This window comes from Apium graveolens, chromosome 3, assembly GCF_009905375.1.
Source record: "Apium graveolens cultivar Ventura chromosome 3, ASM990537v1, whole genome shotgun sequence".
Lineage (NCBI taxonomy): Eukaryota > Viridiplantae > Streptophyta > Magnoliopsida > Apiales > Apiaceae > Apium > Apium graveolens.
This window is the reverse complement of record NC_133649.1, coordinates 62,535,888-62,561,356: the sequence shown is the minus strand read 5'-3', so window position 1 is coordinate 62,561,356 and position 25,469 is coordinate 62,535,888. Positions and strand designations below refer to the sequence as shown.

Below are 25,469 nucleotides of genomic sequence, written 5' to 3'. Positions count from 1 at the left end.
ATCACGTTTGTCCAATCTATAATAAATTCTTCTCACTCTTCTTTTTTATCGAAATTTTTCTTGCACTTTGCTATTATATTCTTTTCAATGTGCCATAAACATAAAAGATGAGAACAATCTGGAAAGACCACTTTAATTGCATTCATTAGTGCCAACTCCCTATCAATAACAATTGTCAAGGGTTGTCGTTGGAGTCCTAAGATTTTTACAAAACATTCTAGTGCCCACACATAATCTCCAACTTCTTCCTTTTGTAAAAATATAACAGCATACAAGAATGTAGTGTTAAAACTTGTTACTCCAACGATATTGAGAAGAGACATCTTATACTTATTTGTTTTATAAGTGCAATCCATGAGAAAAATGGAAGAATAATTTTTTGTAAGCATGATCGACGAAGGGTGTGCAATAAACAAATGAGTCAGGTGACCCTCATGGTCATGTTTTACATCATAAAGAAACTCACCTTGTCCTAGTTCTTCAAATAATGCTTGAATCATCGAACGTCCTTGCAAGCTCTCTTTTCGAATTTTAGTCATCACATTGTATATGCTTCTTGAAATAGCCTGGAGATTTATGTTGCTTTGTCGAAGAGAAGTTAGTATTTGTCGAGGAGACATCGTCATCTCGCGAATGCGAGCAAACTCTTCCCTTGAAAATCGACGATGAGATGGATGCCCTGACATGTCATTAGAAGTCGGGTTTTTGATTTCAACCTCCCAGAATCCGTTGCTTTTCTTTCTTCCCCAAATTTCAAATGGGCATTGAATCAATCGAGTTCATGTTGTTCTTCTAACTGTAGTATCTCGTTTCTTTATTGGCAATTTATTGATGCGATAGTCCCCTCCTCGATCACAACCAATTCTAACATAACGATATTTTTTTAATTTTTTCATTATGGTTGCGAATTCAAGTGTTGAAGCTACTTCACGGATGCTGGATAAAAGTTTATCGCGGTCTGAATATTGAGCTGATGTTACAGGCAACAACCTATTGAAACTAAAATGTTGTCTGTTATCTTCTTGACCTGTCACAAATTCGCAACATGTTAAATATATTTTCAAATACAAAAAAAAAGGTTAAGAAGTCAGTTAGATCACTGGTATTTAAGAATAAATGACAAAATGACAGGTTAATCAAAAGAAATACTAAAATTCTCTTTTGGACTTTTGTCAAACAGTTAAGGTATAAGGTTAAACATATCCTTAGATTTCAAAAATGTGCTTCATATCATCCGTTTTAGTAATCATGTATCCTATCCAAGAAACAATAATAAGATAATGATGAATAAGGAACGTGAACTACCTTGAAATAGATTGGGTAGAGTTGTTGGGATGAAATATTTATGTATTATGCTCAACGCTATTTGATTTAATTAAATCGATCACTTCATTAAGCTCTAGTAGTTCTCTTTCCATGTTTTCAGATTATGGTGTTCTTACAATTGCAGGGTTTGGGTTTTTTACGGGAATGCTCTCCATTTGTTTCCGCTATTAATTCTAACAACAAATGCTAGAAAAATAAGATATTGTTACTTAGTATTATTTTGCAATGCTATAATGGGTAAAAGAATTAAAAGTGAAGGTCATTTTAGACAAAACACAATTACAAGGTGTTCAACAATCAACTAAGGGGGTGCTGATATCAGCACCCTTTTTAAATTGATCAAGTTTGAGCTGCACTATAGTTTCTTTATAGTCAACCATACAAGCTTGTTTCTGTACCTTAATTCATTGCAGTAGCAGTATGAATACTAATTCCAAATTTGTATCCCGTCAATGTTTTCAAGAACTGAATTCTACAGAACTATACAAAGGACACTAACCTCTTTTCTGTATTTTGGGGGAAAGATTTTAGTTCTCGAGCCTTTTGTTTTCATCTTGCTTTGTGACATATTATGATATTCAAATTACGTATATACATATTTCCGTTGGCACCTCTTGATAATATGCCTTGTAGAGATGCAATTGTGATGTTACTTTAGATGCTTGTCACTTTGTATAGTACAAGTCTATTATCAAGTATGAACACTAGCATTTAGTGGCTGGCAGGTAGACATCCTGGGGCTATAGTTAATGTAGATATTCTTTTTCTCATAGTCTCTTACTCATATTTATTTTCCAGATATTATTATTGATTGACCTATTTGACCTACTTTGTTGGTCAATTGATTTGGCCAAAGCATCTTTCCTCCTTATGGCCACCTGTAATTCTTATAATTTGTAACAGAGGTAATCCTTTAGTATTCATTTTCAGGCACCAAAGGGGGCAGATGCTACTGATCTTGAACGTACAACTTTTGCGCTATTCATGCAGCCTCACTGGTACTTTAATTTATGCATTATGTATTCCAAAGGGTAAGTAATTGTCATCTATCTGTCTCTCTAACACTTAAATTGAGTCTCTTGTTTAAAATTGTTTTGATCATCAAGTCATCACCTGATTTTAGAGTGTGTAGTTGTGTACTATACTAGTATATCACTCATGTCTTTCCTTTACCTCTCTTCTTTCTCATTGTTTTACAAATCATTTACGTCAGAAACATCCCACAGGGTTTAAAGTAAAACTAATTGGGTGTCTGGGTTTACAAGTAAGATAGCAGCATATTGGCCATTTTGCAGCGGAATATGAGATGAAACTTCTGTTAGTTGCTATTGGGATTATCTCAACTACATAAATTGGCTCGCAGGGTGTGTACCTCCTTCACACTTGTAAGCTAATTTATAGCCCCTACAGGTGTCAGTTGTGAGACGCCTTAACAGATTTCTTTCTCATCTCTCCAACTTAACACAATAAGAGACTTTCATTAATGATATGTGTAAAAAGCTTTAACCTGACCACCGCTTCTGTGTTTTGGGACTAATACCCAAATTTTGTCACAATCTCACCTTAAGGACTCTCACATTTTAAGAGAATAATCTCCAATGGGGTTGGTTATAATGATTGGTTAAACTATAGACAACGAAACTCCAATAGTGTTGGCTACAGATATTGTCTATATTTTTTGCTAACAGGTTTTCACTACAAGAAATTCTGTTATTGCTAACAGCATATTTCGTTGGCAAGTTAAGTAAATCCGTCGGCAAAATGGGTTCCCAACCGAATGTCAACCGAACCCAACGATTAGAGGAAATGTCGTTGGGAAGTACCTTGCTAACCAAATTGATTGCTAACCGAATTGAATGTTATGTTACCAAGTTAACAACAGAATAGTATCAAATTTATAACACACCACATGCACAACAAATTCCTAACGAAAAATTTATTGCTAAATTTAGTAACAGAAAACTATCGGAACTTTCAATTTTTAATACTAACAGACTATTCGGTTGTTAAATTTACTAACAAAGAACTGGTGTCCCAACGGAATTATGGTTAGTTTTAAAAGTTTCTTTCAGATTAAAAGGATGGTATTACCTGCTCAAATATTGTGCAATATTTTCATTTTTTGAGATTGACAGATTTTCAATATCTATTCAAATGCAAATACAATAAAACGTAACAGAGTCATTTTTTTCATATAAACAACATTTCCTTACAAACCAATCCAATCCAAAATAGGGTAAGAGCTAAATTATCAAGTAGTATGACCAGATAAAATATCCAAAAACAGCCTTCAATTAGTACTGAGGCTTGAACTGGTCATTATATGACCATAGGTTAGTGTCCTTGTAGCATTATATTAGTGTCCTACAATAAAATATAGTCAAGTGCAACCTGAACATACTAAAAACACCAAACATACTGAACTAATTACTCGTTAACATTCTCGTTATCTGAATCCAAGTTAGGGGTGGCTTTCACGAATTACTCGTTGGACTCGGTAAAATAGCTTTCAGTTTTATCCAATTGCCTCAAGTTTCTCATCCATGATTCATAAAACCTTTATGGAGCATTGATGCGAAGCTTCTGCTCACGGAAGGTCGTCCATTGCTAGGTGGAAAGCCTACATTTTAGTTGTAATTTGCTCCCAGGAACTCTTAACACATACAATAAAACCAAATCAAATGAAATACATAGAAGACAATATAATAAATAGAAGATAATATAATCTAGTTCCAACGCCATATGTATCAGCTAAAAGATGGACTGAATTTAAGGTAAAATGAAAATTTAATACAGATTACCAAGTTCGCAAAACAATGCCAGAAATCACAGTTTGATTTCTTCAAAATTAAGACACATGTCAATTTTCATGACATCAATTGCACAAACACATGATCATATGTATATGACTCATATCTTCACAGAACTTATTTTATAAAGTAAATTACCAATTACATGGTTGAACACCTATATGACACAACTCTTATAAAGATTAATCTCAAGATTATAACTTACCAATTATATGAAAATCTCACGTCCATCCCCCCTCAAAAAAAATAAGTAAACAAGATTCAACTGATACGAGAACACAAAGAAGTAGAATGATGCTCAAATGGTTCCGAAAACATGATGATCAATATAAAGGGATATATTAAATATATTTAACCAAAGTGATATTGATATTGGATTTCTTAATTTAAATTTGAAATTAAGATAATATAGAAATATAAATAAATGCACATGGTATCACCTGGCTCACTTCCATGAAGAGGTTGTCAGTGTTTTGCTTTCATAAGATACTACCTCTGGTGATGATTTCTCTTGGTAAAGATTGGGAGTTCTTGCTTGTTACAACTTTTGTCATTTAGGCGGACAATCTGCAGAGGAAGTAGAAGTATACATAAACCCGCTTAAAATTAGATCAAATAATAGAAAGGCCACAAACATATACTGAATGTAACTGTAAATCAAAACAACTATTGGAAAACATAGTAGGCTTCTTAAATAATCCACACAAGAAAACACATCAAAGTTACTTTAAAATTACCTCATGTTTCCATTCAAACTCGGACAATAGTAATTTTCACACCACACCCACGCTCACCCTCACACGAAAATTTAGGATATACACAAGAATTATCTACTTATTAAGATGCTAAAACTAGACAATACGTCTCAAATTGTAAACCCGTCTCAGATTTCAAACCTGAATAATAAGAGAAATGCATATACTTGGATAACCATTTTGATAACTATTTACAAAAACCTAATAGCAACTAAAACTTGTAAGCACCTCTTATAAATAGAAAAACCAGCTTGGACAAAACTCAACTCATTCGAAGGAAAATCCAGACTCAATCAAATACAAAATCCTTAAAATTACTAATCGAATTCCAAATACCTGTGTGATTTACCTGAACAGAGAGCCCTAAACAAAAAGCCCCAAAATTTGAAGCACTGCATTTTTACAGTAAAATTAAAAAAATTTAAAGCGAGTCTAGAGTATCTAATTAGAGAGAAGAAGATATGGATTTAATTAACAGTTGAAGAAGAGCATAGCTTGTAATAGATGATGCAAATGAGAGCTCGTAATATATTTTGAAGAAAATTTATAAATGCAGAGGAGAGCTTCTAACAATAGAAAAGAGGAGAAGAGGTAGAAGATGTGCGGATGAGTTTGGGGGAAAGGGGGGAACTGAAAAAAATATAATTTTTGGTTTGGGGAGAAATTGAGAGCCATTAAATTTCACTTCGTTTAACGTGCTACTCCTTTATATTTTTAGATATTATTATTTATTTTCAAATGTTTTATTTTCATTTTAAAATGTTCACCATATGTATTTGTATTGAATTTATAAAATTTAAATATCCTTCCTTTTATATTAACTAGCATAAAAGTCTGTGCGAGACACATACCTATATATATAAGAAGCGGTTTTCTCAGTTTAGGCCGGTCATATCGGCTTGACTTCACAACCATTAAATAAAGTGACTCGGCTTACATTGATTGCTACTTAATATAAATGAGATACCTGAGTCTACCCCACCAACAAGTTAGTTAATTATGTATGCGGTTAATCAACAAGAAAGTTATGATTTATTTTAGAATCATTTCTAAATTTTATACCAATCAAATTAAAATATAAAATGCTTACAAATAAAGGATTTAAACTCCTATCTTTTAACCGAGTTTAAACCCTTCTACCTTAACAAATTAAATTGTACATCAATTATACTTTAAGGGTTAAATTATAATTAAGTCTTCAGAGACGTATTAGTCAACTCAATAGTTGACTATTATAATCTCAAACTATATTGTTTATTAAAATTTCAAAATACCACTAAAAAGTGTAAATTTTAATATCCGTTTGGTTAGATCGTCGATCAATTTTTTTAAAAAAAAAATTGAATACTAATTTTTTTGAAATAATCAAAATATATAAATTTTAACATCTATACAGTTGGATTATCAAGATGTTTTAATAAAACTGAAATGACAATCGGCGAAGAAACGCTATTTTAAAGTCCCAATCATATCACTATTTAACTGTTAAAATCACAAATCAAATAATGTTTATTCTTTATGAAATATTTGAAATATCCAAATATGTAGACTTTGACATCTATATAATTAGATCGTTGAGAACTATTTTTGGAAAATGAGAAATTATTATTTAGTACCATATCAACCACTGGAGAAAAATCCGATGATCTCAACTATATTGGTCAAAAAAAATAATTCAATTAATTTAAAATCTCAACACCATCATGTTTTTGTATTTTAAAAGGAAAATATGAGATAAATACCATTCAGTCTACATCATTTGTAGAAGAGGTAAATTGTCTGATCCAACAAGTTGTATACAGTTTTAGGTTGTAAACGGTCCATAATAATCTTTGATGGCTCTCTGTTAGGAAATGAATAAGACACAGAGGAGGGGGTGAATGTGTTTTACTGGTTTTGGGCTTTTCTTGAATGTTTATGGTTGATTAAAATAAATTATATCGTGTAGTGAAACGTGTTCATGCAGAAATGAAACTTGCAGAAAATAAAGAACACAGATCTTCAAAACTCAATTAATTTTATATTAAAATTAAGACTGTTTTGCTACAAAAATTTTAGGCTCTTTGTTGATAAAGAGCTTAGCTTCCCCTTGAGAGTGTTACAAAAAATTTAATCTAAATTGTTACCTCTGACTTAAGGACCAGTGTTAAATTCATAATTCAGTTAACTGCTGGTTTACACAGTGTACAATAAGACATGCTATTAGTTTTTCTAAACTGTCACTTTTCATTTCTATTTATAGAAAAATAGATCTTCCATTTCTGGCTTAGCATATGTTTAGCATCCTGTGATAATTTTAATCTCCCTCTGTCAGTTAATCTTCACCATTGATCTTGCACATTCTTCAAGCTACTTTTTGTAGACTTGTCAATCCAGCTGTTTGGATTGTTTGTTGATTGTTAATCTTGAATATTGAACTGGTCTGTGATTTTGTACTTTGAGAGTTTTACTCGAGATCTCCAATTAGGCAGATAGAGATCTTGACATCTCGATAAGTATAATAACTTATCGAGATCTCTAATGGTCTAGTGAATTTGACTTATATAGGTCTCTGAGTTCTCGAATGAAACTTTAGCTTGTCGAGATCTCTCAGCATCAGGTCTTCACTTTGTCTTATCGACAACTTAGAGTTCTGTAGTGAATTTTGACTTATCCATATATCTGAGTTCTCTAGTAGACTTAGACTTATTGATAACTCAGAGTTCTCTAATGAATGTAGACTTGTCGATAACTCTGAGTTCTATAGTGAAGAAATGACTTGTCGATATCTCCAACCTTCATGTCTTCTTGACTTGTCGATATCTCACTGAGTTCTCTAGTAGCTTTTCCGACTTCTCGATAAGTCATTTGGAGTTCTCGAATGACTTCTCTATAACACTAAATCTGTGACTTGTAAGAGTGTCTCTCCCGATTGTTATCGCTTCTGAAAGAGTGTCCAGCACACATTTTAAGATTAATAAAAAATATAGTTCTATAACTTTTTTAAAAAAATTATTTTTCTGAATAAAAATAAAATGTTTAAACTTTTATTCAGAAAAATAAAATTTTAAAAAAAAGTTAAAGAACTATATTTTTTTCTTCATTTTAAAATGTGTGTCGAACACTCTCCCATAAACGATAACAATTGGGAGGGGCAGAAGGAGTATTTTTTAGCCGGAGTCTCTCATATTCTAAAAGATGGAATGTTATTTTCATCATTTCTTTGTATTAAATATTTAATCAGATCGCCCTCGCCCCCCGCCCCCTCCTATACTTGTTCAGTCAGGTGTTTTTTCGATACTTAGGCCCCATTTGTTTGGCCCTGAATGTTACTGAATGAACACTGATCTGACCGCATCTTTCATTCAGGTCATTTGTCTGAAAACATTTAACACATGAGCGATTCATAAATCACCTAATCATTCATGTAGATAACTTTATCCGAATGATTCATATGATACTGTCCACACTTTTTATCAAGCTTTTATATTATTTTTTTCCTTATTTTTTGCAAAAACCTATTTTCTCTTTCATTTTTAATATTATTTTATTAACTATAATTATTATGACATTCATAATTATATCATTTTGCACTAACATTAAAACAAATATTATGATAAACAAGTTATTTTATTAAGTTAATAATTTTTTAATAATATTCCCATGTATCCAAATTTAACATCTAGCTACACTATATTATATTATAATCAATGAAACCTTAAAATTTTGAGAGTGGATCGATAGTACGATACCTGCTTAATTTACTTAACTACTATTATTTAAATTTTATTTTTACTTAATTATCCTAACTTAATAAATATATAAATCAATAAATTTTTTCAAGTTAAACACATTGCCCTTTTTATTTAACCCAACTAAAACACTTTTTTTTATAAAAAAATCACGAGCAATTTTATTTAATAAAATATTATATTTATTAATAACTAACCAATTACTTTTACTAAAGTGTATTAGTACTTTTTTTAATTTATACATGTGTTTGTCTGAATTACATTTTTAATTAAAACACATTATTTTTTAAAATATTTAGTGCATCTAGCATTTTAAATACTTAGCACTTTTAACATTCAATATTATATAAATTTTAAAATCTTGTAATTTTTTCAGACTCATTTAATCACAAAATTTAATCATTCAGAAATCATAAAAATAAATATATACCAAATGATCTTAATCAATTGATATTCAGATTTTTGATTAATTCAGATCATTCAGAAATATTAATAATTCAGATATAAATGATTCAGATTTGCCAAATGACCCCTTAATGGTCAAATGGTTAACTATCTCATAAATGTGTCCCATGATAACTAATGTCAGAAATTTGTATTTGAATATCGTCAGATTTTAATGAATTTTAAACAATTTCAATCAAATATCATAGAATTTTTAGATATAATTTAAAATCCTGATCAAATATCACTAGATTTTATAGTATGATTTAAAATCTTAATTGAATACTCTAAGATTCTGATATATTTTGTAAAACCCGAGTTAAATATTCTCGTTTTCGTGAATGAAAAAAATTTCTTTGAAATCTTAATTGAATGGATCCTCTTAGTATCTGTATTATGAATTTTAATTTTTATTTTATAATATAAAAAATATAGAATAAGATTTAGCACAGCATTCTACTTGCTATCTCCGTTGACGGGAGTTGCTCTTCGTATCTCTTGATGCAAGTCGCAACCCGTATTGTTTATTGACATCTGATTTTCATGCGATGAGCTGTTGTTGATAATCATTAGCATAGTCTATTGCATACAAATTAGTACTTTCCGTCCCGGTAATTTCTTAATATTATCGGTAAGAATGAAGTCTAGGAGAAATGAAGATATGTGAAATATTGAAAACCAAACCAAGTATAAAATGACGATACATATTAATATTAGTAGAGGAAAATATAAAATTGAATTAAAATTTTGAGAAATGAATAACATCTTTTTATTATTACTGTCCTGTTCAAATCAAATAATATTGTCCCCAGTTTAGCTTTTTTTCTTCTTTTTTTGAGTGAGTTTTTTTCACTAAAGTCCCCACCCTCAAATTTCCCCCCGACTTTACCTTGTACTCTCTCAGTTCACTCTATTGACATTTTTTCAAGTAATTTTAGAAAGTTTGACCGTGTATTTATAAATATTATTTTTAAATTATTTTTTTTGAATAAAAATATGACATTAATATTTTTATTTGTAAAAAAAAAATCAAAAATAATATTTATAAGTGAATAGTCAAAATTCTTAAAAATAGGTGAAAAAAAGTTTATAGTTTTATAGACGTATTTCCTAACAATAACTAGTCTAAAAAAATTTAGTTTATGAAAACTATTTAAAAATGGATGTCGGGCGGAAGTAGAATTCAAGTGACCCCGCCTCAAACATCACTTGTCCATCCCACTTGTAACTGGTTGGGATTACATGCGGTGCATTTACGAATATATAAAACGTGGAATATAGTCAACATGATGTGGCAATAAAAGAGACGAAAGCCGTCTGGTGGGTCCATCTTCTAGTATTCTATCCGGAGACGCGTCTCAGTGTTCTTATTATCTTGTGTCTCTATAAATCCAAACAATTGTGATGAAATTGAAGCCTCTGCAATCCTGCATGTTTCTTGCCCAAGCTCATCGTCTAAAATAATACTCATGTGTGCCTTTGATTGTTTACTTGTGGACCGAGTTTGACAAGTATTCTCGTCTTCTGAAAAGTATTTTTTTTTAATAAAAATATAGTTTTAAATTTTTTTTTTAAAAATAATTTTAAAAATAATTACAAAATTATATTTATATATATCTTAAAATATGTGTAAATAATGAAAAAGGTAATAAAGAAATGAGTGAGAGGGGGAGTAATTAATTAAAATTTCTTGAATGGGTACGTTATTGTTTTTAGTGGAATTAGTCTTCTTTTTCAAATAATTATCAATACATTATATTATTTTGAAATAATAAAATATATAGGTTTTCGGATGTTTGACTGAAATTTTCTATAAGTATAAATAATGTCATAGCAATGATTTTTATATAATTCTTATATGTGAATGTATGTGACAGATAATGTAATTAGAGCAAGAGTTGCTTATCATTCTCCTCGTAAAATATATTATTATATAGTCTCTTAGTTATTTAACATCCATTTTTTTATTTGCACTCCAACAAGCCTCCTGAGTTTTCTTCTCTATCTGTTGGTTATAGGCCCAGTAGGACCCATTGAACGAAGGCCCAACATGCGGTTAAGCTACTGGGCCGAAGGACCTCCAGGCCCGCGAAGCGAAGGCCCACGAAAGCCCAGGCCAAGGCCCACTACTCGCAGACCGTTGGACAGAACAAGGGACATACCGCCCCCTTTTCACTCCCTCCTTAATGATTTGTAACGGCTGGGCATTCAAGGCAGAATTGTGTATAAAAACCCTTGTGAAGTAAGACAAAACAGACACATTATCTCGTAAACACTCTGCTTTTCTTGTATTATTACCCTATTCTTATAGCCAGATTCTGATTCTCACACCGGAGGTGAATCGGGGGTACAAACCCTCGCATTCTCTTCACTTTCAGGTACGGCCGAAGCCACCTTCAATCCAGCTGAAGCCTGTTCAAGCGACCGAAAGGATCTGGGCGTAACATTTGGCGCAGTCTGTGGGAAATACGAGAGTTACAAGTTGAGAACGAGACTATGACAGAAACAATTCATGAACATTCATCGCCGCCTGGTTTCACCGACAAAAGACAACCGTCCTCCCTAATCGACGAGGACGGGGTTATTACGCTAACCCCTGAAGAACAGGCCTTACTCCTAAAGATCCGGGCAGAAAAGGCCGCGGAGAAGGGTAAGGCTAAAGTTGATCAAGTTGACATGGAAGCGGAAGCGCGAGCCAAGAAAAGAGAAGCTGATGTGGTCCGGTTGAAGGCCCTGCAACTGCAAAGGGAGGAAATTGAACTGCAAGAACGAACCTTGAGGGAAGCGATGCGGGCCGACGAGACCGGCAGAGCGAATAAAGATAGAAGGGAACGTAGGGCGTATGACAAAGAAGATGAGTCTGACTCTGATTCGCATCCCCGAAGGAAGAGGGCTAAGCAACCTTACTCTTCTGATTCAGATGAGGAGCCCGATGGATCCCGCCTCAGGCTCAATCGCTTAGAGAAGGCCATGTTCGATGATAGGAGGCCCGGTCGAGAACCTGTTGTAACACAAGAGATTGAGCTATACCGACCCCCTCCGGGCGAAGAGAGACAATTCCCCAAGATGAATGAGTTCAACGCGAAGGGAGACCCCGAGGACCACTGTGAAAAGTATGAACTCCTGATGGTTGGGATGGGCCACAACGATATCATGTTGTGCAAAATGTTCAAGACTTATCTCAAAGGCTCTGCTTCGATGTGGTACAAATCCCTGAAACCTCGGTCCATCGGGTCTTACGAGCAGTTAAAGAGGAAATTCTTAAAGTACTACTCGCACCTATGCCGAAAGGCGAAGGATACCGAAGCCTTGGTCCACTGTCGGCAGAGGGCGAATGAAGAGCTGGGAGATTATCTCGCTCGGTTCAAGGAAGAAGCGGGGATGATCACTAATCTGGATAAAATCAAAGCAATGGGCTTCCTAACGGCGGGGCTAGACCCCTATAAAGGTAAAAAGCTTCGCTCATCTCTTTACGATTTTCCCCCAAAATCCCTAAATGATATATGTAAGAGGCGAGAATATTCGCCGAAAGATGGAAAGTATTGGAGGATATAAAGAATCAAGAAGGGACGACATATATGAGAGCTCAAGATCAGGATCTGACCGGAGGGATAGAAGGAAAGAAGGAAGGAAAAAAACAGATCGTGGGGCCGAACGATGTCGAGATAGAGATTCGGCCGTGTTCACTCCTTTGAATGCGCCGATCTCCAAGATTCTCCATGAGATAAAGGGCAAGCCAGAGTTTGTTCGCCCCGCCAAGATGAAGCTCCCAAACCACAAGAAAACCCCCGATAAGTATTGCGACTATCACAGGGATAAGGGGCATAACACTGATGAATGTTATCACCTCAAAAAGCTCATTGAGCGCATGATCAAAAATGGCGAGCTTAATCAGTTCGTCCGAGATCTGAGAGATAGGTTGGGGCCGAAGGAGAACCAAGAGGAGGAAGTAGAGGCCGATGAGCCAGAGCGAAGGGACAGGCTAAAGGGCGAAGTAAAAACTATATCCGGGGGAAGCATCCTGGATAAGGATAGCAAGACAGCGAAGAAGAGCTATGCCGATATGTGTACAATATGTATCAATTCGGACAGGCAAAGCCCCACATGCCCATGACCTTCAGCACTGAAGATTACGAGGATGTCATTCGCCCGCACGAGGACCCTCTAATCATCAATCCCATCATCGGGCAGAACAAGATATGAAAAGTGATGGTGGATACGGGCAGCTCGGCCAATATACTGTTCCACAAAACCTACTGCAAGATGAACTTGGCGGGAGAGCAACTAGAGCCATGTAACGAGGCCCCCCTTTACGCCATCGGAGGATATCCTATTCAGTTCGAAGGAACATTTACTCTTCCGGTCCTCCTAGGCAAGTTGTCGTATACCGTCGAGAAGCTGGTGAAGTTCTACGTGGTTCGGATTGAAAGCCCGTACAATGCAATATTTGGCAGGCCCTACTTGTCAACCTTTGAAGCAGTGGAGTCTATACCCCACCTCAAACTCAAGTTCCCAACTGAAAAAGGGGTAGGAGAAATGAGGCGCGATCAGAAAACCGCCCGAATCATAATGCTCGAAGACCTTGAGAAGGATCAGGAATATGAAGGGCCAGATGGAACCGGGAAGAGGAAGCGGGCAGAATCCGAACCCAGCGGAAGCCGGGAAACATAGAACATCGAGCTAGAAAAATTTGGGGCCGATCTCTCGAGCCCAATTGCCGAACCCGCAACAGAGATCGAAGAAGTGGAATTGTACGCGGGCCATTCGGGAAAGATGGTTCGGATTGGAAAAAACATGGGGGCGGATCTAAAGGCAAAAGTAATAGCTGTTATTCGTCAATACCATGATGTGTTCTCCTGGGGGCCGGAAGATATGCCCGGATTGGATCCCAAGACGGCAACGCACTGCTTGAATGTGCAGCCCGAGGCCAAGCCGGTAAAATAAAAGAAGCGGACATTTGCAGTCGAACGACAGAAGGTAATAGAAGCCGAAGTGGAAAAATTGTTAGAAGCCAGTTATCGAGGAGATCGAGTATCCCGACTGGCTAGCCAATGTGGTGGTTGTGAAGAAGTCGAATGGGAAATGGAGGTTGTGCATGGATTACACGGATCTCAATAAGGCATGTCCGAATGATCACTACCCCTTGCCTAACATCGACCAACTGATAGACGCAACGGCAGGATATGAGGTACTTAGTTTTTTGGACGCTTTTTCTGGTTATCATCAGATTGCTAGAATGATAGGGATGTGCCTAAGACAGCGTTCATAACTCCGAAGGGGACTTATGCTTATATTAAAATGCCCTTCGGACTGAAGAACGCTGGAGCCACATTCCAGCGAATGGTGAACAAGGTCTTTAAAGAGCAGATCGAAAGAAACATGGAAGCATACGTGGATGATATGATAGTAAAATCACTATTCCGAGATCATGCCGAAGACTTAAAGGAATGCTTCAAAACGCTCCGAAAGAATAACATGAGGATCAATCCGAACAAATGTACCTTCGGAGTCTCTAGTGGAAAGTTTCTTGGGTACATGGTCAGCGCCCGGGGAATAGAGGCGAACCCAGAGAAGATCGAAGCAGTAATCAATATGGAACCTCCCAAATGCATCAGAGATATACAGAAATTGACAGGCCGGCTCGCCGCCCTTCAGCGTTTTATTTCCCGGTTAGCCGAGAAAGCACTTCCCTTCTTCGCCGTGCTCAAAGGGTCAAAGAATTTTGAGTGGGGGGCCGAATGCCAAAAGGCGTTCGAAGAAGTAAAAGAATATTTGACGAAGGCACCACTCTTGATGAGGCCCGATCCGAAGGAAACTCTTCATCTTTATCTAGCTATGTCCGACAGAACTCTAGGGGCCTTGTGAAAAACTATGAAGGTAATCAACATCCCGTCTTCTACGTGTCCCATGTCCTCAAGGATGGGAGACAAGGTACCCCAACGCCAAGAAATTCACATATGGGTTGGTTATGGCCTCCCGAAAATTGCGACATTATTTCCAAGGCCGGACGGTCCAAGTTGTCACCAGCCAGCCTCTGAAGAAGATTTTGACTAGGCCCGAAGCCTCTGGAAGAGTCGTAGCATGGTCCTTCGAACTCGGGGAATTAGATCTCGAGTACGTTCCCCGAACGCCAATTAAGGCCCAGGCTTTGGCCGACTTCATGGTTGAATGCACATTCTCGGGCCCGAAGGATCTTTCAACTGATGAACAACTAATCCGGATCCCAGGAAAGTGGAAGCTTTTTGTAGATGGGTCGGTAGCCGGAAAAAAGTGTGGGGCCGACTTGATCCTCTCCAGCCCCGAAGGATTTGAGATATGCCAATCCATAAGGTTTGACTTCCCTTTGACAAATAATGAGGCCGAATATGAGGCCCTCCTCGCAGGCATGAAGCTGGCCCGAAGCCTTGAGGCGAAACATCTAAGGGCCTTCAGCGACTCCATGTTGGTCGTGAAATACTTCACGGGGGAGTATGAACAAAGGGATCCCCGAACGAAAGCCTATGCTGCCAAGGTACGTGATGTTTCTTTATCATTTGAAACCTTTGAACTAAGTCAAATTGGCAGAGAGAACAATTCTAGGGCAGATGCCCTTTCAGGCTAGTTTCGGCCGAGACACAGAACTTAACTGGTTTTATTTACCTCACTGAAGCCAAGACGCCTTCGATCGAGAAGAAAGAATGTCTAGAAATTCACCAGGGGAGCGACTGGATGACCCCCCTCAGGAACTTTTTGGAAAAAGGCATTCTACCACCCGACCGAAAGGATACGCTGAAAATTAAATACAGAGCATCGAACTACACAATAATTAATGGGCGGATGTATCGCCGATCAGTCAGTCAACCCCTTCTGCGCTGTTTGAACAACGAAGAACGGTAACAGGCTTTGGAGGCAGTGTACGAAGGAATTTGCGGCGAGCACCTGGCTGGTCGGTCGCTCGCCTTTAAAATTCTCCGACAGGGATTCTTCTAGCCCACTCCGAGGGCCGACGCCAGTGACTATGCAAAAAGGTGTGTATAGTGCCAGCTGTTCGCCACCGTCCCAAAACAGCCCCCAGAAGAAATGACCTCTGTACTAAGCACGAAGCAAGCGAAATACTGCATAATCGCCATCGAATACATGACCAAATGGGTCGAAGCCCGTCCTCTTTCAACCATAACCGAAGAAGCCGCAAAAAAGTTCTTCTTAGAACAGGTCATTCCCCGATTTGGCATTCCAAAAACATGCATCTCAAATAATGGAACTCAGTTTATTGGAAACAAATTCCGAAAGTTTCTGCACCATTTCAGAATCGAACAGAAATTTAGATCAGTCGCCCACCCGCAAGGAAATGGGGCAATCGAGGCAGCAAGCAAAGTGATATTCCGAGGAATAAAAAAGAGGTTGGGCGAGGCAAAAGGAAGATGGGCGGAAGAACTCCCTTGGATATTATGGGCCTACCGAACCACCCCCGGGACATCAACGGGAGAAACTCCTTTTAGAATGGCCTATGGAACCGAGGCCCTAGTTCCTGTTGAAGTGAGCTTGGAATCGTACCGAACTGAGACCTATAATGTGGAAACTAATAGCTTCGGGTTGAAGGCGAATGTAGACTTACTGGAGGAAGAGAGAGAAGCCGCACATCAAAGGAACATGAGGTATTTACTACAAGCGGCACAACACTACGACTCCAATGTGAAGAAAAGGTCCTTCGGAGTAGGAGACCTAGTCCTAAGAGAGTTGGCCGCATCCATGCCGGCCAAACAAGGAAAGCTCCAGCCTAACTGGGAAGGGCCCTATAAGGTGATCGAGGTCGTTCGTCCTGGAACCTATAAGCTCGAAACATTGTCAGGCGAAGCAATCAAAAACACTTGGCACGCCAGTCGCCTTCAAAAATTTTATCAGTAAGAAATTTCTTAAAAGTTTGTATTTGAATTATATGTGAAGAATGTAAACAATTTGACTAAATAAAGATGCATTTCGTGTCAAATTTCTTTATTTATACGTGTTGCGACCGCCCGAGTATTATCTGAGGGCGATCCCGAAGAAGATAAACCCCTCAGCCGACGCCCTTGTCTAATTTGTTAATTGAACGACATGAGGGGCAATCGCCCAAAACTCGAACATCACTACACTATTATGACAATTTGAAATTGGTAAACGCGAATTAAGAGCCTTAAGGGGCAATCCTGGAATAACGCCCTATCATTCGTCTTCCCTTAATCATTATTAAAAAGGCCTAAGGAACCCCTGTCTCGGGGCGATCAAAAGAAGAACATGGTCCTTCGGCCTCAATCAGGTAAAAACTAAACCCAAAACCAGGTTTAGGGGCGATCCTGAAGAAGACCTCCACTTGGACGAACGAACCATGACCTGCTGATCTAGGGGCAATCGCTGAAAGATCAGCACCCCTGTTCCTTCGCCTGAATTCAGTTAAAGGATTAACTGCCTGAACTCACCTTCGACCTTTAACCCTTGGGGCCGTAGGGGGTAGTAAGGCAGCAATTCATTACGATCGTTAAGGCGAATGAATAAGCCAAAGATACGATTCATTTTTCATATTAAAATTGTTAAAATTGTTGAGGCAGAAAGCCGAAGATACAATTCATTAAGATCGTTAAGGCGAATGAATAAGCCGAAGATACGATTCATTTTTCATATTAAAATTGTTGAATTTGTTAAGGCAGACAAAGCCAAAGATACAATTCGATAAGTTCGTTAAGGCGAATGAATAAGCCGAAGATACGATTCATTTTATTCAAATTATTAAAATTATTAGGGTGAAAGAAGCCAAAGATACAATTCATTTTGTTAAAGATTGTTAAGGCGAACGAAGCCAAAGATACAATTCATTTTCGTTAAGGCATCAATAACGCCGAAGAGACGATTCGATTTAATTATTAAGGCGGATGAAGCCAAAGATATACCAATTAAATACAGTTGGACAATGCTGATGAAAAACAAAAGATGCATTAAAATATAAAACCCCGAAGGTTAGTTAAATTACAAAAGCCCGAAGGCAAGAGTACCAATTACAAATACCAATAACAAAGAGTACCGATTATAAAAAATAGAAATACAAGAAGACGAACGAAGAATGCCGCTGCAAGAGTTGGGTACGACCATGGAAACACCAATGACAAACTTCGCAACAAGATCATCTTCAGTCATGTCAAGCACCTCAGTGCTGAAGGTTTAGGCTTGAGGGTCTTCATCCGAGAGCTCTTCGTCTTCGCCGGAGGAGACAGGAGGGATTCGACTGCTGGTCGGCCGATAGGATCCTCCAGGCTGCCGTCCAGCAACTGCTTATAATCCCAGTTCAGACCATGGGCCTTCTCCAAGACATAGTCAGCGCCGAACTGGAAGCAGCGCTCCTCCGTCAGGTCCAGCGGTTTCTGCTTCTTCCGAAGCTCCTTTCGGGACCTCTTCAGCTGGACGTTCCGGTGGGAGATCCTCCGGTTCGCCCTCTCCAGTTCAGTATTCGGCCGAGATCTGTCCTCCTTCAGCGCAGTGGCCTCGACCTCGTTCTGGGCTTTCACCCTTACGAGTTCCTCCTCGGCCGCCGTGGCCCTCCTCTCCAACTCCTTCACCTCGGCCATCCGAGTCTCCATATCCTTAACCTTATCCTCCATGGCTGTGGTCCAAGGGGCAGCCTGCAAAAGGACGACAAAAATATTACTAAAAGGTGCCGAAAGGAAAAAGATGGACAAAAAAACAGAAAGATTAAAAAACGTACCAGGGACAGGAAGGACAGAAGCTCCGTACAGGCCTCGGTAGCAGAGGCCGAAACAAAGGTCGGAAGATCGACCGGAAGCTGGAGGCCATGGCATAGGTCCGAAGCCACCTCCTTCGTGGATTGCCGGGCTGGATACACAGTGTGGTCGGACGTGAGCACGCCCCACCCTGGAAGATAAGAGCGCACAATCCCCTCCTTGCTCCGGGTCCTCTTGGAAGGGTTTTCCTCTCCTATGTACTCCAGATCGTCCCCCTCCTCGGCCTCAGAAGCCGCATGAGATTGGCGGGGCGACGGAGCTTTCTCGGTCTGAGCCCTCTCGCCTGTGCCCTCCGAAGGATCTGGCGTAGCCCTCTGATCGGCGACCTTCTTCGCCGCCTCCTCCGCCGCCTTCTTCTCGGCCGCCCTGGCCTTTTTCCTCTCGATCAAAGCCTCCCTTGAAGACACTGAAATATGAAGGGGAAACAAGTCAGTCCAAGCATATATAATCGAATGAATAACAAGAAAAAGCAAATATACCAGTGCTGGGACAAAACTAAAGAAAAAATAAAGGAAGAAGTTTTGTTACCCCACCCCCACAAGCTGAAGAGCCAGTCCTTGTCCCGAAACTCTCCAGGACCCAGCTTCTTCACATTGACGTCCACCAATGCCGTGTAATTTTCCTTCTCCTCCAAGGTCAAGCTCGGCATGAGAAGCAGCGCGGGATTCACATCTCGCCAAACCGACATAGCCGCCAATCTTGGACCACTCACATAACACCAATGAGTGTGAGTGGATTTATTATTCGAATTGGTCGCCGTCCAATCAGGTCGCCCTGCCCGACGGGCGATGGTGTAAAAACCAGGACTCTTCGGATTCTTCCGAAAATCATAATGGCACCAGAATAGGCGAGTGCTGGGTGCGATCCTAGCGTGAAGACACCTGTTCTGGAAACAGTTAATATGGATGAACCCGTTCGGGTCCATCTTTCCGAGGGCGATGCCCGTCTGGAAGAAAAGGTGCTTGATCAGCTTCAACGGTGGCACCCTCAAGCCACACTTGAAGGCCGCCTCCAAAACCCCTACGGCGCAGCCTCTGTTAGATATATTTGATAATGTCATGGCTAATATAATTTATGTTTAGATTTCAGATCTTACTTAACAGGACGAATTGATCAGTACTTATACTGGAAGTCAGGACTTAAGGATATCAGTACTTATATTATCAGGAGATAATCATCAGAAGTTAGATATCAGAACTTAAGTGCTGAAGGACGATCAGATAAGGAAAGTAGCTGATTAAAGGAAAGAAGATCGAGATAAACATAAGAAGAGATATGCATGAAGAAGGAGTTCCGTGAAGAATGGAATACTTGGAAGAAAAGATATCTGATTGATATATTTTAGGAAGCAGAATTATATTCCATATCAATTAGCGATTATCTTGTAACTGTGTAGTATATAAACACAGACATAGGGTTTACACTATAAGTGTTATCATATTCGAGAAGATTATTTATTGTAACCCTAGCAGCTCTCGTGATATTTGTTCATCACTGAGAGATAACAGTTCCACACTGTAACAGAGTTTTTTGTTTCAATAAAGTTTGTTTTCTGTTACTTAATATATTAAAGTTCGATTTAATTATATTATACACTGTATTCACCCCCTCTACAGTGTGTGTGACCTAACAAGTGGTATCAGAGCTAATATGTTAACACACATACAGTTAAAGATCCAAACACAATCATGTCTGACACAGAAACTCCAACTAAGCCTACCAAAACTGAAGAACCTCCAAAGACACAAATTCAAAGTCGGTATGAGACTATCAGAGTTCCCATACTGAGACCATCTGAATATCCCATATGGAAGGTAAGGATGACCATGTTCCTGGAAGCAACAGATCCAGAATACCTTGATAGAATCAAGGAAGGGCCTCACAAACCAACCAAGCTCGCTGTTGCAGTTGCAGGTGAAGCAACAAAGACCGTACCAAAGGAGAAGAGTGATTATACTGCTGAAGATATAGCATCAATTGCTAAGGATGCTAAGGTACGACACTTACTGCATAGTGCCATTGATAATATAATGTCAAACAGGGTAATCAACTGCAAGACTGCTAAGGAGATATGGGATGCTCTGGAAACAAGGTGTCAGGGAACGGACACAATTAAGAAGAACATGAAGACAATACTCACTCAAGAGTATGAACATTTTGACTCAAAGACTAATGAGTCATTGAATGATTTATATGATAGATTTATCAAACTTTTGAATGATTTGTCATTGGTTGATAAAGAGTATGATCTTGAAGATTCAAACCTTAAATTCCTGTTAGCTCTTCCTGAATGCTGGGATTTGAAAGCAACGACAATAAGAGACAACTACAATCTTGATGAAACAACTCTTGATGAAATCTATGGAATGCTCAAGACTCATGAACTTGAGATGGAACAAAGAAGTAAGAGGAAAGGAGGAAAGTCAAGGACAGTTGCTCTTAAGGATGAAGAAGAATCCCCCAAAGCAGCTTCCTCAAGGAAAGACAAGGGTAAAGCTCTTTTCATAAAGTCTGAAACTAAGTCATCAAGTTCTGAAAGTAATGATGACTCAGATTCTGAAAGCTTGCCTGAGACTGATGCTGATGAGGAGATGATGAAGTTGTGTGCTCTTATGGTGAAATGTATCACAAAGATTGCATACAGGAAGTTCAGGAAGGGAAAGAAGTTTTCCAGGAAAGGCATAAGTTCTGATAAGAAGAATTTCAGAAGATCTGAAGGCAGAGAAGGAAAGTCTGACAGAGGAGATTATACCAATGTTAAATGCTATAACTGTGGTGAGAAAGGCCACATATCTCCTGATTGCAAGAAGGCAAAGGGTGACAAAGGCAAGGCTAGCAGAAAAGCTGGACAGACACCTCAGACTCTGAAAGTGAGGAGAACTATGCATTGATGGCAAATGCTGATAAAGAAAGTGCTGAGAGCAGTTCTGAAGCTGCTGAAATAAAGGTACCTCAGACTACTTATGCTTTTCATACTGATGATATTAATGAGTTGAGAAGATATCTTAAAACCATGTTTGTTAGTTATAGAGATCAAACTTTAACATGTGAAAGATTAACTTCTGAAAATCTTGCTTTTAAGAAAAGAAATGATTTCTTAGAAAAAGAGTTAGTCATGTTCCATCAAACTCAAAAGGATAGAGATGATGCTTTTTATGTTAGGGATGAAGTGTTAAAAATGAATGAATCTCTAAAAATTGAGTTAGAAAAGGAAAGAGAGATTATCAGGACTTGGACTAACTCTGGCAAAACAACTCAAAATTTGCTAAGTAGTGGAAACTGGAAAGAGGGCTTAGGTTATGGAGAAGATAAGAATGATAAAGGAACTGAAGAAATTAAGCCTGTTGTTAAGCAAAAGCCAAAGTTAAAACCTGTTAAGTTTGTAACTGTAAAGTCTGAAAATGAGAAATCAGAAGTTAAAGAGGAATTAACTTCTGACAAACTAAAACAGGAAAAGACAGCTGAAGTGAACATAGGCTTAATGACAAAGAAGCAGTTTAAGCATAAGCTGAAAGATGTTAAGAATGCAAACAAGGTAAAATCACCTAGGAAAAATAGGAATGGAAAGGAAGGTGTGAATAAAAGCAATGATTATAAACCTGTTCCTAATGCTCCTAGGAAAACATGTCATAACTGTGGAAGTTCTAACCATCTGGCTTCTTTTTGCAGGAAGAATAAAAATATTAACTCCTTACCTTCTAAATCAGGAGTTAAGAGTCAGTCTGTTAGATACAAACCACAGAATCCTTGTTTTCATTGTGGTAGTTTATGGCATTCCATTTATACTTGTAAGGAATATCATAGTTTGTACTATGATTATTATCAAATAAAACCTTCTTTGAAGAAAGTTTCCATTGTTCCTTCTAGTGTAAATTCTGATTCAAAGTCTGAAAGTATAAGTTCTGATAAGAAAAATGTTAACATAAACTCTGATGCTAAATCCGCTGCAAATGTTAACAAACTTAATAAGGCCAAAGGATCCAAGCAAGTCTGGATCCTTAAAACTAATAATTAGTGGTCTTTGTGATTGCAGGGCAACAGGAAAAATATTCTAGTTCTGGACAGTGGATGTTCAGGACATATGACTGGAAATAAGGCCCTGCTATCAGACTTTATGGAGAAAGCTGGCCCAAGTGTTTCTTATGGAGATGGCAACATTGGAAAAACATTGGGATATGGCAATATCAATCTTGGAAATGTCATAATTAAAGAAGTAGCTCTGGTCTCAGGACTTAAACACAATCTACTGAGTATAAGTCAAATCTGTGACAGAGGTTATCATGTTAATTTCTTTGAAGAACACTGTGAAATTGTGAGTAAATCTAAAGGCAAAGTTGTTCTGAAAGGATGCAGGCGTGGTAACATTTATGAAGCTAAGCTTTCAACAAGTACTGATGGTTCTGCAATCTGTCTGATGAGTAGAGCATCAATTGAAGAAAACTGGAATTGGCACAAGAAACTCTCTCATTTAAATTTCAACAATATAAATGAACTGGTCAAGAAAAATCTTGTGAGAGGACTGCCAAAGTCAGTATTTGCTCCTGATGGCCTTTGTGATTCATGTCAGAAGGCCAAACAAAGAAAATCTTCATTCAAGAGCAAGACTGAATCATCAATTCTTGAGCCTTATCATCTACTACATGTTGATCTATTTGGTCCAGTAAATGTCATGTCTATTGCAAAGAAGAAGTATGTGTTGGTCATAGTGGATGAGTTCACCAGATATACATGGGTGTATTTCTTGCACAGAAAAAGTGAAACTGCATCTATCTTGATTGATCATGTCAAACATTTGGATAAAATGGTCAAAGATTCTGTGAAAATTTTAAGGAGTGATAATGGCACTGAGTTCAAGAATTTGATAATGGAAGAGTTCTGCAAAAACAATGGAATAAAGCAGGAATTTTCTGCTCTTGGAACTCCACAGCAAAATGGAGTTGTTGAAAGGAAGAATAGAACTCTCATTGAAGCTGCACGTACAATGCTTGAAGAAGCAAAGCTTCCAACCTATTTCTGGGCTGAAGCTGTGCAGACTGTTTGTTTTACTCAAAATGTAACACTCATTAACAAGCATGGAAAAACACCATATGAGATGGTGAAGAAAAAGAAGCCAGATCTGAAATACTTTCATGTATTTGGATGCAAGTGTTTTGTTCTCAAGACTCATCCTGAACAGCTATCCAAGTTTGATTTAAAAGCTGATGAAGGAATCTTTGTTGGATATCCACTTTCCACAAAAGCCTTCAGAGTCTATAATTTGAGAACAAAAGTGGTCATGGAATCTATCAATGTCTCTTTTGATGAAAAGAAGATTACTGGTCTTGAAAATTTCATTGACCATGATCAGCTGAGATTTGAAAATGAAGACTCAAGTTCTGATACTGAAAATCCTGCCAGTCTAAGTCCTGATACTGTAAATTCTGATGGATTAAACTCTGATGTTATTGAAACTGTGGTGACTACGTCAAAGGAAGAAGTACCTATGCAGGAGGAGCATATTCAAGATCCTACCACTTCTCAAGAAACATCAGAACATACATCTGGCTCTTCAAGTTCTGATTCGTCAAGTTCTGATAAGCCAAGTTCTGATAGTGCTGAAAATCTAAATACTGAAGAATCCAACTCAGAGAGCATAGTTTCAGGGGGAGCATCAGAAAATGAAAATGAAGACAGCATGGATCATGGGGGAGCATCCAGTTCTAGAGAAAACCTTCCCTCTGCAAGGAAGTGGACAAAATCACATACACCTGATTTGATAATTAGAAATCCTGATGCAGGTGTCAGAACTAGAACAGGTACTTCAAATGAATGTCTCTACAATTCTTTTCTCTCTCAGACTGAGCCAAAGAAAGTGGAAGAAGCTCTTTAAGATGCTGATTGGGTGCAAGCAATGCAGGAAGAGTTAAATGAATTTGAAAGAAATAAAGTCTGGACCCTAGTGCCAAGACCAAAGAATAGATCTGTTGTTGGTACAAAGTGGGTATTCTGAAACAAAACTGACATTGATGGCATAATTACAAGGAATAAGGCAAGGCTGGTTGCAAAAGGATATTCTCAACATGAGGGAATTGATTATGATGAAACATTTGCACCAGTTGCTAGGTTAGAAGCCATAAGGATATTTTTGGCTTATGCTGCTCACAAAAAGTTTACTGTCTTTCAAATGGATGTGAAAAGTGCTTTTCTCAATGGAGAATTGGAGAAGAAGGTATATGTTGAACAACCTCCAGGCTTTGTAGATTTCAAACATCCAGATTATGTCTACAGGCTTGATACAGCACTTTATGGACTTAAGCAAGCTCCTAGAGCATGGTATGAGACTTTAGCTCAGTTTTTTCTGGAAAGTGGATTCAACAAAGGAATAATAGATAAAACACTGTTCTACCTCAACCATGGAAATGACTTACTTCTGGTCCAGATTTATGTTGATGATATCATTTTTAGGTCTACAAATGATAAACTTTGCAAGAAGTTTGCCAAACTAATGCAGTCAAGATATCAGATGAGTATGATGGGGGAACTTAGCTATTTTCTGGGCCTTCAAGTCAAGCAGAATGAAGAAGGCACTTTTATTTGTCAAACCAAGTACACCAGAAACTTGCTGAAGAAATTTGGAATGCAAGATTGTTCAAGTACATCCACTCCCATGGCCAC

General features: G+C 37.9%; 2 protein-coding genes and 2 long non-coding RNA genes across 6 annotated transcripts; 2 read left to right on the top strand and 2 right to left on the bottom strand.

Moving 5' to 3' along the window:
* Positions 1 to 32: 32 nt before the first annotated feature.
* On the bottom strand, positions 33 to 686 carry LOC141714266 (protein FAR1-RELATED SEQUENCE 5-like). The gene has a single exon (XM_074517797.1). The coding sequence runs from the start codon at positions 684 to 686 to the stop codon at positions 33 to 35; it is 654 nt and encodes a 217-aa protein (XP_074373898.1).
* Positions 687 to 1,197: 511 nt separating this feature from the next.
* On the top strand, positions 1,198 to 2,498 carry LOC141710738 (uncharacterized). 2 transcript variants are annotated; one of them, XR_012571041.1, is made up of 2 exons: positions 1,198 to 2,051; positions 2,257 to 2,498. It is a non-coding gene; the product is annotated as an uncharacterized LOC141710738 (long non-coding RNA). The 2 variants fall into 2 exon arrangements; XR_012571042.1 differs by having other exon boundaries at positions 1,198 to 2,077.
* A 994-nt stretch (positions 2,499 to 3,492) lies between these two features.
* LOC141712347 (uncharacterized) lies at positions 3,493 to 5,635 on the bottom strand. 2 transcript variants are annotated; one of them, XR_012571582.1, is made up of 2 exons: positions 5,228 to 5,635; positions 3,493 to 4,703 (listed from the first exon to the last, which is right to left on the bottom strand). It is a non-coding gene; the product is annotated as an uncharacterized LOC141712347 (long non-coding RNA). The 2 variants fall into 2 exon arrangements; XR_012571583.1 differs by having other exon boundaries at positions 5,241 to 5,635.
* A 9,399-nt stretch (positions 5,636 to 15,034) lies between these two features.
* On the top strand, positions 15,035 to 15,667 carry LOC141714265 (uncharacterized). Its single transcript, XM_074517796.1, has one exon. It carries the CDS (start codon positions 15,035 to 15,037, stop codon positions 15,665 to 15,667), a length of 633 nt encoding a protein of 210 aa, XP_074373897.1.
* The last annotated feature ends 9,802 nt before the right edge of the window (positions 15,668 to 25,469 follow it).